We start from the raw sequence: 15,887 nt of genomic DNA on the forward strand, positions 1-15,887 counted from the left end.
CTGACCAGGGCGTGTCGCCGCCGGATTGAAGCAGGCCTCGAAGGCGTGGCTTCCACAACGGGCGTGGCCTTCCGGGGGCATGGCGGGCCAATGAGCAGAGCGGTGCAGACGGGGGCGGGGCCTGCGCGCGGGTGCGGCGCGCTGCAGAGCGGCAGACGCAGGCAGAAGCGGGCGGCGCGTGGACGATCCTCGGCGCCGCGCGAAGCTGGCCACGGGATTGGTTGCGGCACTCGCGTGTCAGGCGGTTGCTAGGCTCCAGCCGCCTGCCCCGCCCTCGCGCTCGGCGCCCTCTCACCGCCCGGTACGTGCTCGCGCGGAGGCTGCGGCGCGCCGCTTGCGCTCCTGGGCTTTGGGGGCGGCAGTGGTGGCAGCCTCTTCGCTGAGTACCCGGGGGACCGGCGGCGTGTTGGCGTCCTGGGGCCGGGAGGAGTGAACACCTGTCGCGGCCCACCCGCTGCGCTTGGTGAGTGGCCGCCCGCCCTCGCTGGGGTGCCTGATTGCCTGGGCCCCGGTCCCTGCCTCTGTCGGCCGAGCCATCCACGGAACACCTGCTGCTGCTAGCTTTCGACCCGGGGCGGGGACGGCCGCGGACGTCCTTGCGGGTGAGGAGGCGGCTACACCCGGCTTAGCCGCCCCTTGCTCTCGGTCCCTCTGGCTGATTCCTAGCGCTCGGCGGCGAGGCCCGGACTCCGCGCAGCGGCAGTGGGCCAGACTTTAGTTTGGATCGCGCTCCCGCCGCAGGCGGGTGCGGCCTTCGGGCCGCCTTGGGGCCGCCTTCAGGCTTCCATCGGGGTTGCGGCCCAGTGGGGCTGGATCTGGAGTCAGGGTCGAGCCCCTGCTGGGCCTGTTAAGGGCGCCGCCCACGCCTCTGGCTCTGAGTTGCTCCAAGCCTTCGAGGTCCCTTCTCCCAGTACAGCTTCTTTGGAAGCCTGTTTAACTATCTTTTCACTTGGTGTTTGGAAGACCAGTTTCACTCGAGAGTATATTTGGAAAGTGTCCTCAGGAAACGCAGTCTGAACTCAGAATCCTTTTACCATAAATTCCAGTTAATTTCTTACAAACTCAACTGATGATTTAAAATGCATCTTTTAATCTCTACAATTTATAAAGCTCTTAGATATGTAAGTTGGGTTACTTCAGAATGAGTTTCAGTGGTGATGATAGAGAGGTTTTGACTGGTCGTTTAGCAAGAGTCTGGGACAGTACCTTTATAGCTTTGAGTTCTAACTTAAGAGTTCTGCCTGCTGTTTCCCTAAATAAGCCAGCAGAAGTAGTTCCTGGCACAGAAGCCAGGCTCTGTGAAGTGAGGGTGGTGTTTATAGGACATAAGGTTAGATAAAGAGTTGGGTGTGCTTCCAGGTGTTTTGGAAAGTGGTGTAAATGGGATATTGTAATTTTATCACGTTTTGGTATGCACAGTGTTCAGAGACAAGATAATTTTGGAATGTTCTTGATCTAAAAATGAATTCGACCCTAACACATTTTGGAGGCATAAAAGTCCATAGTTTGAAAATGGAGAATTGACCTTTTTTTTTTTTTCTTTTTTGGACTTGAAACTCATGGCTTGCATGCTTAAAGGAAGTTGAGTAGCTGTTTTTTAGAGAAATCAGATTTCAGTAGGGAGTTAGGTACATAGTGTGAGCACATTCAAGGCCTGTGGTATACTGTGTAAAGGTAAGAATAAGCAGCACTCTATAGACAACAAGCACCTATTTGGAACATGAAAGTCAGTGTTGATATGTGCTTCTGTTGAAAGAGGCAGAGGGCAGGTCTTTGTTCTGAAAAACTGATTTGGCGGCCAGGGATTTAGCTCAGTGGTTTCGACGCCTGCGGCCCAAGCTCAGGGACCCAAGTTCGATCGCCGGTACCAAAAAAAAAAAAAAAAAAAGAAGAAGGAAAACTGATTTGGCAAAATGCACTTATTTAGCAAATATTTGATTTCACTACTTGTCAAATTCTGTAGTAATCTTAGGGACCCATATAAAATGCTTTGCTTTTGACCCTCCTTGGAGGGGAGACTGTGGGTACCAGAGAACCCATGATTAATACCTGCTGTGTAGCCCAGAAAATGTGCTTACATGCTAGCCTCAAGAGCTAGAATTCCTGAACTGGGGCGTTCAAGGCGAGCAGAATTAGCTGGGGGTATCATGTCCTGCACATGGGCAAATGTACATAGGCACCTAAAATAGTGCCTGGGAGTCCTCCAGCTTGACAGGTGGGAGCTCTGGGCCTTATGTTCAGGAGTTCCAACTTCAGACTCAGGGTACAGGAACCTGGGAATGCTTTTAATCAGAGTGGCATAATCCGGACCTGTCTTTAGAAAGATATTGCCAAAAAAAGATATTGCCTGTGGCCACTTAGGGAGTGGCAGGAGGGAAGGGGGTCAGGACCTTTGTAGTCTTCTAACTGAGGAGAGATGGGGAAAGGAGGAGCACTCTGAGAAGAGAGACTGGAAAGGTAGTAGAAAGGGAGGAGCCTGCGTTTAGGAATGTGTGGGCTGAAAGCATAAGCCTGATAGGAGTTAACCATTTCTTTTTTGGGGGGGGTGTGTGGGAGTGCAGCTCAGTGGTAGAGCGCTGGCCTAACTTGTACAAGGGCCTGCATTCCATCCCCCAAAACGACAACAAAAACCCAACCTGCTGAATGTGGTGGCTCATGAATTTGCTGACAGTTTTTAAGTATCAAGGATGGTGGGGTTGGGAGGGATCCTGGTGCCTACTTAAACTGGAGTTGATGCTTAAGAAAGGAGAGGCCTGATATGTGATTGTTAAAAACTTCTAGGGCCGGGGATTTAGCTCAGTTGCACTGCGCCTGCCTCGCAAGTGCAAGGTTCTGAGTTTGATCTCCAGTACCAGAAAAAAACCAAACCAAACCAAAAGCTTTTACTTCAACCTGGAGCATTGCATTTCCTCTTGGACATAGCAAGTGTTTCAACCTCTGAGAGTAGATACGCATTTGTCCTTGATGAAGTAGATAAGTGCATTTTCAGTCCACTACTTTATAGGTGTTGCAGCCCCTCCTGCTCCTGCTCTTGCTCCCTAGGTCATTGATGTGATGGACATCTATCAGTTGCCATTCAGGGCCTTCTATTTGTGCTCTGTAGTATTTTCATGTGCAGAGGAGACCTTTTTTTTTTTTTTAATTTTTTTTTTTTTTTGGTACCGAGGATTGAACTCAGGACCTTGCGCTTGCGAGGCAGGCACCGGAACCATGGAGCTGAATCCCCGGCCCCAGAGGAGACCTTTCTACTGGCTGAGGAAGCTGAATAACAGAAAAAGGAATGTGCCCAAGGTCATACAATGGTCATGGGGCAGTGGAAAGGTTTGAATCCAGGTTGAACATTTTTTGGGAAGGAGGGTTTGAGGATTGAACCCTGGGCCTTCACACTGAGTTATAGCATCAGCTCTTTTTGTATTTTTTATTTTGAGACAGGGTCTTGATAAGTCACCTGATTGCTGGGCTCAAACTTGTAATCCTGTATCTCAGCCTCCCGAGCTCTGGGATTACAAGTGTGTGCCGCCATACTCTAAGGTTAAACATTTGACCGTTTATACCTGTCTGCATTTGTGTTCCATCAGACTGAAAATGGTAGCCTCAGCTGGGTCTTCCCAAGACCAAGTGTCTAATGATAGGTGTAAAACAGGATGATACAGAGAGGTGGGAAGGGGCCTCACAAAGAACTTGGGGCCTCATGAGTGAGGGATCGTTCTTAAGAACCAGGGCTTATCAGAACTTTTCTGGACCCCATACTGGGGACCATGTTGAAGCAAGTCAAAGGATCCTGGGTTTGAGGGCAGAGTAGGAGGACAAACTTTGGCTTTGTTTTGTTTTGTTTTTTTTTTGGTACCAGGGATCGAACCCGGATCCTTGCGCTTGTGCAGCAGGTGGTGAAACCACTGAGCTAAATCCCTGGCCCAGAAGGAGGACAAACTTTAGGGAAGACTGTATTTGAGGTGGGCCTTCTGGAAGGCTTAGTAGTTTGAGTGGTGAAAGTGGTGTCAAGGATAGTACTTTTCTACCATCACTGATAGGAAAGAGATACGCAGAGGCAAAGAGTGAGAGGGAGAAGACTAGGCATCTCTATTGGGTATTCTCGAAGGCCGGATTGGGTCCAGAAGGCCACCTGGAGGAGCATGGAGTTATGCAGGAATAGGGAGCCTTCAGAGGTCTCAGTGCACCTGTGCTGGTATCAATTCCTGATTTGTTTTGTTTTGTTTTTTTGGTACCGAGGATCGAACTCATGTCCTTGCGCTTATGCAGCAGGTGGCGAAACCACTGAGCTAAATCCCTGCCCCTCAACTCCTGATTTGAAGAACTGAGCCTTCGTTGTGGTTGTGGGGACAGCACTGGACTGTGGGTTCATTGGTCACTGATGGTGAGACTCTAGCGGGGAGATGGTAGACCTGAACAAAGACAGTGGCCAGCAATCAGGTGGAGCCTTCTTTGGAGACAAATGAACTCTGTAGATATTAGGGGCCTACTGTCAAGTGGAAGGGACAGGAGGTGACAGAAAAGGAAGATGTGATAGTATTCACCAAGTGTTGGTGAGAACTTAAGAGACTTAGAATAGAAGAGGATGGGCACCTTAGGTTGCAAGAGGAGAGAAAGGCTTGACTCTGGGCTGTCGTCATTGTGTGTGTGTGTAGTGCTGGGAACCAAACCTAGGGCCTCATGCCTCATGTATTCTGAGAAAATGCTGTACCCCTGACTTGTACCCTTAGCCCCACCACTGCCACTGCTTTCATCATCCTTCTCTCTTCTTCTTAATTCGTTTTTTTTTTTTTTGGTACCAGGGATCGAACTAGGGTCCTTGTGCTTGCGAGGCAGGCGGCGAAACCACTGAGCTATATCCCTGGCCCCTTTCTCTCCTCTTCTTCCTCCTCCTGTCCTCTTCCTCCTCTTTTTTCTTCTCCTTCTTTCTCCTCTTCTTCCTTTTTTCCCCTCTTCTTCCTTTTTTCCCCCTCTTCCTCTTTCTTTTCCTCCTCTCCCTCCCATTTCCTCCTGCTCTTCCTCCTCTTCTTCCTTCTCCATCTCTTCCTTTCTCTTCCTCCTTTTTCTTCTCCATCTTTTTATCCACTCCCTCCTTCCATTTGAGCCCAGGGCCCATGCATTGAGCTACATCCCCAGTCCCCAGGCTTTATTTTGAGACAAGGTCTCAATAAGTCACTGAGTTGCCCAGGCTGGGGCTGGAACTTGCCATCCTCCTGCCTCAGCCTTCTAGAATGCTGGGACTATAGGTGTGTGCTGTCATGCCTGGTTCCCATATCCTTGGTTTTTTTTTGGTACCAGAAATCGAGCTCAGGACCTCATGCTTTCAGAGGCAGGCGATGGCACCACTGAGCTAACCCTCCCCCAATCTTTCTTGTTTTTTGCTTTTTCTTTTTATGGTGCTGGGGATTGAACGTAGGACCTTGCACTTGTGATTCAGGTGCAGTGTCACTGAGCTAAGCCCCCCCCCCATTCCCCTCCTAATGAAAGGTACACAGAGGAATGATGGGTGGTAACAGACCCACTTTATGAATAGTTGAAAATAAGAATCCTTAGGTATTTTTTCCAAACCCAGTTAGGATGTCAGTAATGAGAAGTTTGAGTCAACATCCAGGGTGTTTTTAAAATGTGCTGTTTAGACTCAAACAGTTGTAAAGTGTAACTGCTTGTGGGCTAGAGACTTCTAGAGTATCAGAAAATAAGGGATGCTGGTGTGAACATCAGAAGGGACCCAGATGGGAACTTAGGATAGAGCATTGAACCTCAAGGGAACTTGAAGTGGAAATTAATTCAGGTAATGTATTCTTCTATGTGTGCTGTGTTGGTCTAGGCTTTTCCCCTCTTTTTCTCCAGTCAGTGTTTTTTTCCTTCTTTAAAGTGCATTTCTGTCATTTGCCAGTGTTATTGAGCTGTTGCTTAAGTCCCTTTCCTTTGGTTTTCCTGTGTTGACACTGCAGGCCTAGAGTAAGGTGATGGTGGTTTTGAGTAAGGCAGTAATTAATCTGGTTATTTCACAGTAGGTCTTTGTGTGTCCATCCTTTGTGTATTAAGGCAGTTTTACTTAGAGTCATATAACTTTCTTTGCCTCTTGACTGTCTCCCTTCACTCTGATCATTAGTAATACTGCTCAGATAGCAATTCCTATAAATAGAGATTTAGAGTAGTTTACAGAATTACACCAGCCAGAGGGTTTAATTTAGCCTTAATGAAAAGGGTTTCCTATTTTTCCCTTTCTTTGGTTTGATAGCTAAGCATTTTCTTAGTCTTACTCTGTGTCCAAAGTGGAAAGATGAATGGGACACAGTAATACAGGATCATAAACTGAGGGTGTTGAAGTTGGTGAAGGCATTTGGTGCCATATCTGGAACTGAATATAAATATGTACATATATATGTACAATTTTTGTTTTAGTGCTGGGGATGGAACCTAGGTCTTGCACTTGCTAGGCAAATGCTCTGTCATTGAGCTATGCCCTATTTTTTTTTTTCCAGTACTGGGAATTGAACTCAGGACTTTGGGCTTGGCAGGCAGGCATGTGCCGCTGAGCTACATCCCTGGCCTCTGCTGCTGTTGTGTGTTTTGTTTTATTTTTGGTACCGGGGATTGAATTCAGGTCCTTGCGCTTGCGCAACAGGCGGCGAAACCACTGAGCTAAATCCCCGGCCCGCTGCTGTTGTTTTTGAAAGGGTCTCACACTATGTAGCGCAGGCTAACCTCGAACTTGGAGCCTTAGGCTCCAAAGTACCAAGTGTGGTGGCGCATGCCTGTTATCCCAGTACTCTGGGAGGCTGAGACAGGAGGATCACAAGTTCCAGCACAGTCTGGGCAATTTAGCAACATAGCGAGATCTTGTTTCAAAAAAAAAAAAAGGCTGGGTATGTAACTAAGTGCAAAATCTCCAGTACTGCAAAACATAAAATCCCCCAGATTCCCAAGTGTAGGGAATTACAGGTATGTACCACTATACCTGGCTCCTGTTTTTTTGTTTGTTTGTTTGTTTTTTGGTACTGGAGATCAAACTTGGGTCCTTGAGCTTTCGAGCAGAACCACTGAGCTAAATCCCCAGCCCCTCTGGCTCCTGTTTTTATTTTTATTTTTGGTATAGGGGATCAAACTCGGGACCTTGCGCTTGTGAGCAGGAGGCGGAACCTGTTTGTATTTTTAAAAAGTGACTTTGAGTGTAGGTGTGATGTCATCCCAGCACTTAGAAGGCTGAGAGAGAAGGATTGCCACGAATTTGAGACCAGTCTAGGCTACATACTTCAAGGCCAGGCCAAACTACAGTACATAGTGACTCACTCTCTCTCTCAAAAAAAGAAAAAAAGAAAGGACTTTGGAATTAGCTGGTCTTGGTGGCTCACAGTCATTTGAATTAACACATACATACATACATACATACATACATACAGGATCTCACTATATAGTTCCACTTACTGGCCTTCAACTCACTGTGTAGCCCAGGCTGGTCTTGAATTTGTGATAGTTCTCCTGCTGCCTTCCAAGTGCTGAGATGACAGGTGTGTGCTACCATACCCAGCATTGAATATTTTTTGTTCCTTTAAAAAAAATTATAAAGGGGTTGGGGATTTAGCTCAGTGGTTTCGCTGCCTACTGTGCAAGCACAAGGACCCGAGTACGATCCCAGGTACCAAAAAAAAAAAATTATAAATACTGTATCCACTTACAAAGCTCATCAGAGAACTTCCAAAATGATTTAATCTTCTTCATTCTTCAGGGATTATTCATTCATAGAGCAGACCACCAGTTCATATCTTTTTTTTTTTTTTTTTTTGGTACCGGGGATTGTACCAGTTCATATCTTAAATCCCAGGACTCACATGCACTCCTTGTGGGCCTCAATTAGATGTTCACAATGCTCTTTTCCTTTCTCAATGATGCATGCTTCACATACCTTTGGAGTCTCTGGGCAGGCATAGCAGGGCTTCAGTGGCTTCTCCTGAAACTTTGATGGGGCTAGCTCAAGGCTTCCAGACCTGGCATCTTTCAAGTGTGCACATGTACTGTACTTTTTGAGCCCCCCCCCACAGATTTTGTTTCAAATATTTTTTAGAAAACATATTGATGAATGTCTTTATCTTCGATGTTGTGAGGTACATTAATAGTGTTCAAGCTTTGTTTCTCAGTTGTACTTTCTTAAGCTAATTTTTTCTTATTCTTTTTCCCTTTTTTTTTGTGGTACTGTGGATTGAACTCAGGGTGGCAGGCATGTCAGTACCACTGTACCACTTACACTGTAGCCCATTGATTGATTAATTGATACTAGGCATTGGACCCAGGGAGCGCTGGGGGTTATTTACTTTTTAAATTGCTGTCTAGAATATAGACATTGGAATTAGCTGGGCTTGGTGGAACACACCTGTAATTCCTGCACTATTGAGGTAGGAGATTAGGGGATGGCAAACTGGTTGGGAAGTGGGCATGACCTGGTCAGTTCCAGGACACATTTGCAGAACACTTCCCAAATCCCTGCACTTGGAATCAGAGAGTACTGTCTTCAGTTCTTCTCAAGAGAAGAGAATTTGTGGGGCGGGGATTTAGCTTAGTGGTTTTGCTGCCTGCTGTGCAAGCGCAAGGACCCCAGTTCGATCCCCGGTACCAAAAAGAAAAAGAGAAGAGAATTTGAGCAGGTTTTTTTTTTTCTTTTTGAGACAGGGTCTTGCTATGTAGTCCAGGTTCGCCTTGAACTCAGTATGTAGTCCAGGCTATCCTTGAATTTGCAGCAGTCTTCCTGCCTCAGCCTCCCAAATGCTGGGATTATGCATGCGTGATACCATCTCCAGTGCAAACAGGTTTTTGATAGGATGACCTACATTCCTCTGAGGAGTGGGAGATAACAAAAATCAGCCACCTTTTTTTTTTTGATACTGGGGATCAAACTGAGGACCTTGCACTTGCGAGGCAGACAGCAGAACCACTCAGCTAAATCCCTGTCCTAAAAATCAGCCACTTTGAGCTCTTGGCCACTGCACTCTTTGTTTTTACAGTGGTACACTCACACCTTGTAGAGTGTACTTCTTTTTGTACTTTTAATTGGCCTGCACTTACTCTGCAGTGCATGTTTCTTTTCCTACATTTAGTAAATGTAAAACCTCACTACCTTTTGTGCTTGTCTTGACCAAGTCTCTGTTCGGGGCAGAAAAAAACTAGAAAATACCTCTAGAAGGAGATCCTAGAACCCCAAAACCCAGTAGCAGTATGGGAAGCTGAAATAGGACAGTTGTAAGTTTGAGGCTGGCCTGTATGACTTACTGTGAGCAACCCTTTCCCAAAATAAAAAAATTTCAAAAGGATGTAGCTCAATGCCAAGGTTCTGGGTTTAATCCCCAGACCAATAAATAAATAAATCTAGGTACTGGAATTAATTTCATTTTTTCTAGGTTTTTTTTTTTTTTTTGGTACTGGGGATTGAACTTGGGTCCTTGCGCTTGCAAGGCAAGTGACGGAACCACTGAGCTAAATCCCCAGCCCTCATTTTTAAAATTAATTATTTTTTGTTTTTGTTTTTTGGAGACAGGGTCTCACTATGTAGTTCAGGCTGGCCTTGAGCTTACTATGTAGCCCAGCCTGGCCTCTAGCTTGCTGCAGTCCTCCTGCTTCAGGCTCCTGAGTACTGGGATTACAGGCCTGTGCCACCATGCCTGGCTGGAATTAATTTTATACCTTTGAAAATTTTCATAATTTTTTTCCTGAATGAAAAAATGGAAACAAAGCTTTTGTACATAGGGAGGGGAGGGTGCTTGAGGGAGATGATGGGATAGAATAAAATAAAATTTATTAAAAAAAATTTTTCCTGAATGAACTCAAACATTTCATAATCTTACTGTGTCCTTTGACAAAGAAGGTGACTAATTAGTGATGTGGGCAGGAGATGGAAGTGCCATTCCTCCCTCCCTTTGGTGTTGGTCAGTTGGTGTAATTCTGTCTCTGGTTGAGGGCATTCACCAGTATTGGTTCTTTCTTTTCCTGCAGAGCCTCTGCTCTCTAGGAAAGTAAGGGTCTCAAAGCTGCCTACCCCTAAAAGGGGAGATAAGGTACTTAAAAAGACAGATTTCTGCCAAAGAAAGATGGGGGATAATCATAAACTTGGCAAAATGATTAACCACAGATTTTTTGTTTTTTGAGACAGGATATTACTATATATCCCAGGCTGGCCTCACACTTACGGTGATTCTCCTGTTTTAGCCTCCTGAGTGCTGGAGTTATAGGCATACACTACCATACCTGGCCATGACCACAAAATTGCAAAATAATAATAGGAGAAAATTCTTTCAAATAATTCTGTATTTCAAATAAATGTGTGGAAGGTAAAAATAGAAAGGAAAGGAAAAAAATCTTTCATCGTCTCAAGTTTATTTTAATTAATTTATTATTTGGTACTGGCAATCTAACTCAGTGCCTTGAGCTTGCCTGGCAGCCCCTGCACCACTGAGCTACATCCCCAGCCTATTTTTTTTTTTTTTGGTACCAGGGATCGAACTCAGGACCTTGTGCTTGCAAGGCAGGTGGCAGAACCACTGAGCTAAATCCCCAGTCCCACCCCAGCCTATTTTATTTATTTTTAATTTAATGTAATGTTTTGCTTTTTTCTTGAGACTAAGTCTTGCTGTGTAGTTCAGGCTGGCCTTGAATTAACTATATAGGCAAGGCTGGCCTGACTCACAGTGATCTTCCTGCCTCAGCCTCCACATGCACCACCATGCCTGGCTTTATTATTTAATTATTTAAAAAAATTTTCTTTTTTTGGTACTGGGGATCAAACTCAGGTCCTTGCACTTGCAGGGCAGGCGGCGGAACCACTGAGCTAAATCCCCAGCTATTTTTTAATTTTTTGAGACAGAGTCTTGCTGTGTAGTTCAGGCTGGTCCTGAACTCGCTACGTAGCCCAGGCTGGCCTCGAACTCTCAGTGATCCATCCTCCTGCCTCAGCATCCTGAGTGCTGGAAGTATAGGTGTGGTGCCACTGTGCCTGGTTCAGTTTTTTTTAAATGCTAAGGATGGAACCCAAGGCCTTATGCATATTAGGCAATGCTCTACCACTGGGCTACATTCCCAGCTTTATTCTTTCTTTAATTTTACTTTATTTTTTCAACACTGGCAATTGAACCTAGGGCCTTTGCACTCAGCTACATCCTCAGCCCTCTTTTGACTTTTTCATTTTGAGAACAGATCTTGCTATATCACTAAACTGCCCAGACTAGGGTCAAACTTTGTTTTTGTTTTTGTTTTTGTTTTTTGGTACTGGGGATGGAACTCGGGTCCTTGTGCTTGCAAGGCAGGCGGTGGAACCACTGAGCTAAATCCCCAGCCCTCAAACTTTGAATCTTTCTGTCTCACTTAACCCAAGTGCTGGCATTACCGGTTACAGTTGTGTACCACCATAGCTGGTACCCCTCCTTTCTCCCTTTTCTCCCTTCTCCCCTCCCTTTCCCTAGAAGCTAGGTCTTGCTCTATAGTCCAGGCTGTCCTCAAACTCACTGTGTTCCTCTTGCCTCAGCGTCCTGAGTGCTGGGATTGCAGCACCACACCTGCATTTATTGTTTCTTTAAATAGGAACTACGTGGTACAAGTTTAAAAAGTTCAGAAGGCTCGTGTGTGTTGGAACATGTCAGTAATCCAGCAGTTTGGGATGCTGAGGCAGGAGGTTCTCAAGTCTCACCTGAGCAATTTAGCAAGATTTCATTTCAAAAGGCTGGGTGGGGTGATGTATGTATGATCCCAAGCACTCAGGAGGCTGAGACAGGAGGATCACTTCGAGTTTGAGGCCTGGACTACATAGTTTAGGCCTACCTAAACTACCTAGGAAAACCCTGTCTCGAAAAACCAAAAAAACAAGAAAAAAACAAAGATTTTATCTCAAAAATAAATGCAGGGGCCAGGGATTTAGCTCAGTGGTGCCTCCACCTGCCTCAAAAGCACGAGGTCCTGAGTTTGATCCCTGGTACCCCCCAAAAAATTCATACATAAATAGGACTGGGAATGTAGTTCAAAGGGTTAGATTTCCAGGAATCCTCCCCCCATAAAATTTAGAAGGATTATACAGAGGAAAGAAATCTCTCATCCATCCCCTCAGCCTGTATATTCCCTTTCTAAAACAAGCCTGGATTTGCAGTTTATTTATTTATTTATTTTTGGGTGCTGAAGATGAAACTCAAGAGTTTCACACATGGTAGAAAAGTGCTTAACCACTGAACTACTTGCCCAGCCAGTTTTGCAATTTTTATAGCTGTGTAGAAATATACTCTCGGTGTTCCTTGTCCTTGAGGGCATGTGTAGCCACACTTTATTCTCCCAGAGGCAGCCATAGCTGTTATGGTAGTAGGGAGTTGGAGGGAACTCAAGGACAAGTAAAAAGTTTGGAAGAGGGCTGGGGATTTAGCTCAGTGGTTCCGCTGCCTGCTGCCTGCCTCTCAAGCGCTGCCTGTGCCTCTCAAGCGGAAGGTCCCGAGTTTGAGTTTGATCCCCATACCAAAAAAAAAAAGTTTGGAAGGGTGTGTCCCATTCAATGAAAAGTGGCCAGTATTTGTTCTTCTTTTCTTTTACTGTTTGTTGTTGTTGTTTGTTTTTTGAGGCAGGGTCTTGCTATGTAGTTTAGGCTGGCCTTGAACTCAACTGTAGCCCAGACTAGCCTTGAACTCATGGAGATCCTTCTGCCTCAGCCTCTAGAGTGCTGGGATTACAGGCGTGCACCACTATGCCCTGCTTGCTCTTTTGTTTTGTTTTGTTTTTTGTTTTTTGGTACTGGGATCGAACTCTGGTACTTGCGCTTGACAAGCAGGAGGCAGAACCACTGAGCTAAATCCCTGGCCCTTGCTCTTCATTTCTATGTGTGTTATTTTGCACGCTGGGGCAGACTGTGGGAATATACAAATAAACACTGGGCTGGGGATTTAGTGCAGTGGTTCTGCCGCCTGCCTTGCAAGCGCAAGGTCCCAAGTTTGATCCCTGGTAAACCCCCCTCCCCAAGAAAAACCTCTTAAAAAATTTGGTACTAATCGGTGGTATATAGAATTTAAGACATTCTTTTCATTTGATTTTGCAAATATTCTCGTTATCTGTTTTGCCTCTTCCCTGTTCAGGGAGCATCTAACCCCCAGGTATCTAAGGGCTTGACAGGAGATTTCTTGATTTCAATGTGGCATAAACCTCTCTCACTCTCATTATTTTTGAGCCAGGTTCTCCCTGTGTAGTTCAGCTGCAAACTGGGCACAGTTGCACACACCTGTAATTCCATTTATTTGAGAGGTAGAGGCAAGAGAGGAGGATTGCAAGTTTGAAGCCAGCCTGGGCAATTTAGTGAGGACCTCCCCCCTTTTTCTTATTTATTTATTTTCTTACTTATTTATTTTTGCTTTTTTTTTTGGTACCGGGGATCAAACTCGGGTCCTTGCGCTTGCGCAGCAGGCAGCAAAACCACTGAGCTAGGCCGGGGATTTAGCTCAGTGGTTTCGCTGCCTGCTACACAGCATAAGGACCCGAGTTTGATCCCCAGTACCAAAAAAAAAAAATAAATAAACCACTGAGCTAAATCCCCGGCCCCCTTTGCTTTTGATTTTTGAGGCAGGGTCTTGTAATGTAGCCCAGGCTGGCCTTGAATTTGTGGTGATCTTCCTGCCTCAGCCTCCTGAGTGCTGAGATTACAAACATGCACCACCAAATCTGGCTCGTTTTTAGTTTATTGAGCAGTATTACAAAGATTGAATTGCCTGAGTGGAGAAATTTTGCAAGAGCAAAGTAGAAGAGAAACTCTTTATTAAAGATCTAAAAATAGAATTCATTAAAATCACGAGTAAATAACAGGATTCATGTCTCAGTCTTTCTTTTTCTGAGTGTGGTGATTCATACCTATAATCCCAGGACTCTGGGAAGCTGAGGCAGGAGGACTGAAAATTCAGGACCAGCCTGGGGAGTTTAGTGATTTAGCAAGACTCTGTCTCAAAATAAAAAAGAGCTGGGGATGTAGCTCAGTTTGAAGGCCTTGGGTTCACTAATACCCCTGCCTCAAAAAAAAGAAAACCCCAAAACACCCCTCCCCCCAGGAAAGCTTAAGTTTTGTTACCAGATGTTTCTTTTTTTTTTTTTTGGTACCGGGGATCAAATTCGGGTCCTTGCGCTTGTGCAGCAGGCTAGATGTTTCTTCTGATTACCTGGATCATGATATTCTGTCAAAAGTCTATAGTACAGACCTAAAACACTGAATTTGGCAATTTGAAGATGTGCTTTTGCAGTTCTTTTGGGGTTTTTTTGTACTGGGGATGGAACTCAGGACTTTGTGTTTGCCAGGCAGACACTGTGCTGCTGAGCTAAATCCCTGGCCCGCTTTTTGCAGTTTTAAAAGTAGTTTTTGCTGGACCTGGTGGCGCATGCCTTTAATTTCAGCACTCAGGAAGCTGAGGCAGAAGGATTACAAATTCAAAGCCAGCCTAGGCAACTTAGCAAGACCCTGTCCCAAAAAAAGGGCTGAGAACCCCTTGGGTTCAGTCCCCTGTGTCAAAAAACAGAAACCATGAGAAAAGGAAAAAGGAAACAAAGTGTTTATAAATAGGGAAGGGTGGAGGGGGTGAAGGGGACACAGAAAATGGGGAAAAAATAACCAAGATACATCATGTACAGGTACAAGCACCCAATAATAAATGTAAACATATTGTATACCTAAAATGTACCAATAAAAGAATTTAAGCAAAAAACAAAACAAAACCAGAAACAAACAAACAAAAAAATAAGCAAAAAAGCAATCGTTAAGGAAGTGACTAGATTCCTTGGTTCGGGGAAGAAATCTTTAGCAGAAGTTGATGTTTCTGCTCACCAGTGTCAGCCTCCAGATGACAGGGCTGTGGGGTCTCCTGAGTCCTGGAAGCCCTTAGCTTTTTTCCTTCCATTTGGGTATTGCTGGTTAGAAGAGTCCCCTGTGTAGGCAATCTAATGTGCCAGATTTAATGGGATGGCACCTTATGGCACCCTTGGGTTTTTTGGGAATCCCCTAGAGTCCTCTTTGGAGTCTTAACAGCTGAACAGGAAAATGCCTTCCTTCCTGTGTGGGCCTCTGGTGCCCTAGGCTGCCTGTGCCCTTTCCCTCTGTGAGGGGGCGGAGGAATGTCCTGGCCTCTTCTACCCTGCCATCCTTCCTGGGAGAATAGGGCCTATTGTGGGCCCTGCCCCAGGCACAGCTGCCTGCTGTCAAGCCTCCTGTGCCTCTGTTTCCGGGTCTGCTGTGGTCACTGGGTAGTGAGGAGGAGGGGGCTGCTTTTAGGAGGTTTCCGAAGGGAGGTAGTTGGGCTTTATTTGCTCTCAAGTCTGTGCTCCAGTTTTGTTCTGTCTTACTGAACCTATCTTGCCTGCTAGGCAAGCACTGTACCACTCATCTACACCTCCAGCCCCTCAGGATCTGTTCTGTTCTGTTCCACCCCTCCTCTGCCCTCTCCTCCTTCACGGGGTCTGGCTACATAGTTGGAGTTGTCCTTGAGCTCACTATGTAGCCCATTGGCCTTGTACTCAAAAGGATCCTCCTTCCTCAGCCTCCCAAGTGCTGGGATTATGGGCGTGCACCACCACACTGGGCCAGCTCCTCATGTTATGTTTTGGGGTTTTTTTTGTTTTTTTTGGTACTGGTATCAAACTTGGGTCCTTGCGCTTGCACAGCAGGCAGAGAAACCACTGAGCTAAATCCCCAGCCCCTCATGTTATGTTTTGATAAACACTCTTGTGGGATCTGTTTGCGACACTGAGCTCAGGCTTGTAGCAGATCTGAGAGGAGCCCTATTTGGAAAAGCAGACCTCCTGTTCCCAAAGGGGACTGAGTCACTAGTCATAAGAGTCTGAGTGCTCCCTCTGGGCCATTCCTGTGTTCCACATCCACTGGGACACAGGATCAGTCTGGGAAT

The 15,887-nt window shown here is 45.8% G+C and overlaps 1 protein-coding gene across 5 annotated transcripts in view; it reads left to right on the forward strand.

The window, feature by feature from the left end:
- The first annotated feature begins 154 nt into the window (after nt 1-154).
- The window catches only part of Dag1 (dystroglycan 1), a 70,961-nt gene continuing 55,228 nt past the window's right edge, over nt 155-15,887 (forward strand). The window contains exons 1-2 of one of the 5 annotated variants that reach the window (XM_087186079.1): nt 308-463; nt 3,167-3,321. In XM_087186079.1, the coding sequence (XP_087042205.1) occupies nt 3,211-3,321 (111 nt within the window). In that variant the 5' untranslated portion in view covers nt 308-463; nt 3,167-3,210. Of the gene's footprint in view, nt 603-3,166; nt 3,322-15,887 lie in introns of all 5 variants that reach the window. The other 4 variants (XM_087186080.1, XM_004834042.3, XM_004834041.4 and 1 more) reach the window with 4 other exon arrangements.

Source organism: Heterocephalus glaber, unplaced genomic scaffold (genome assembly GCF_053883595.1).
Source record: "Heterocephalus glaber isolate CG9 unplaced genomic scaffold, H.glaber_assembly_v1.0 deba00001504, whole genome shotgun sequence".
NCBI lineage: Eukaryota > Metazoa > Chordata > Mammalia > Rodentia > Bathyergidae > Heterocephalus > Heterocephalus glaber.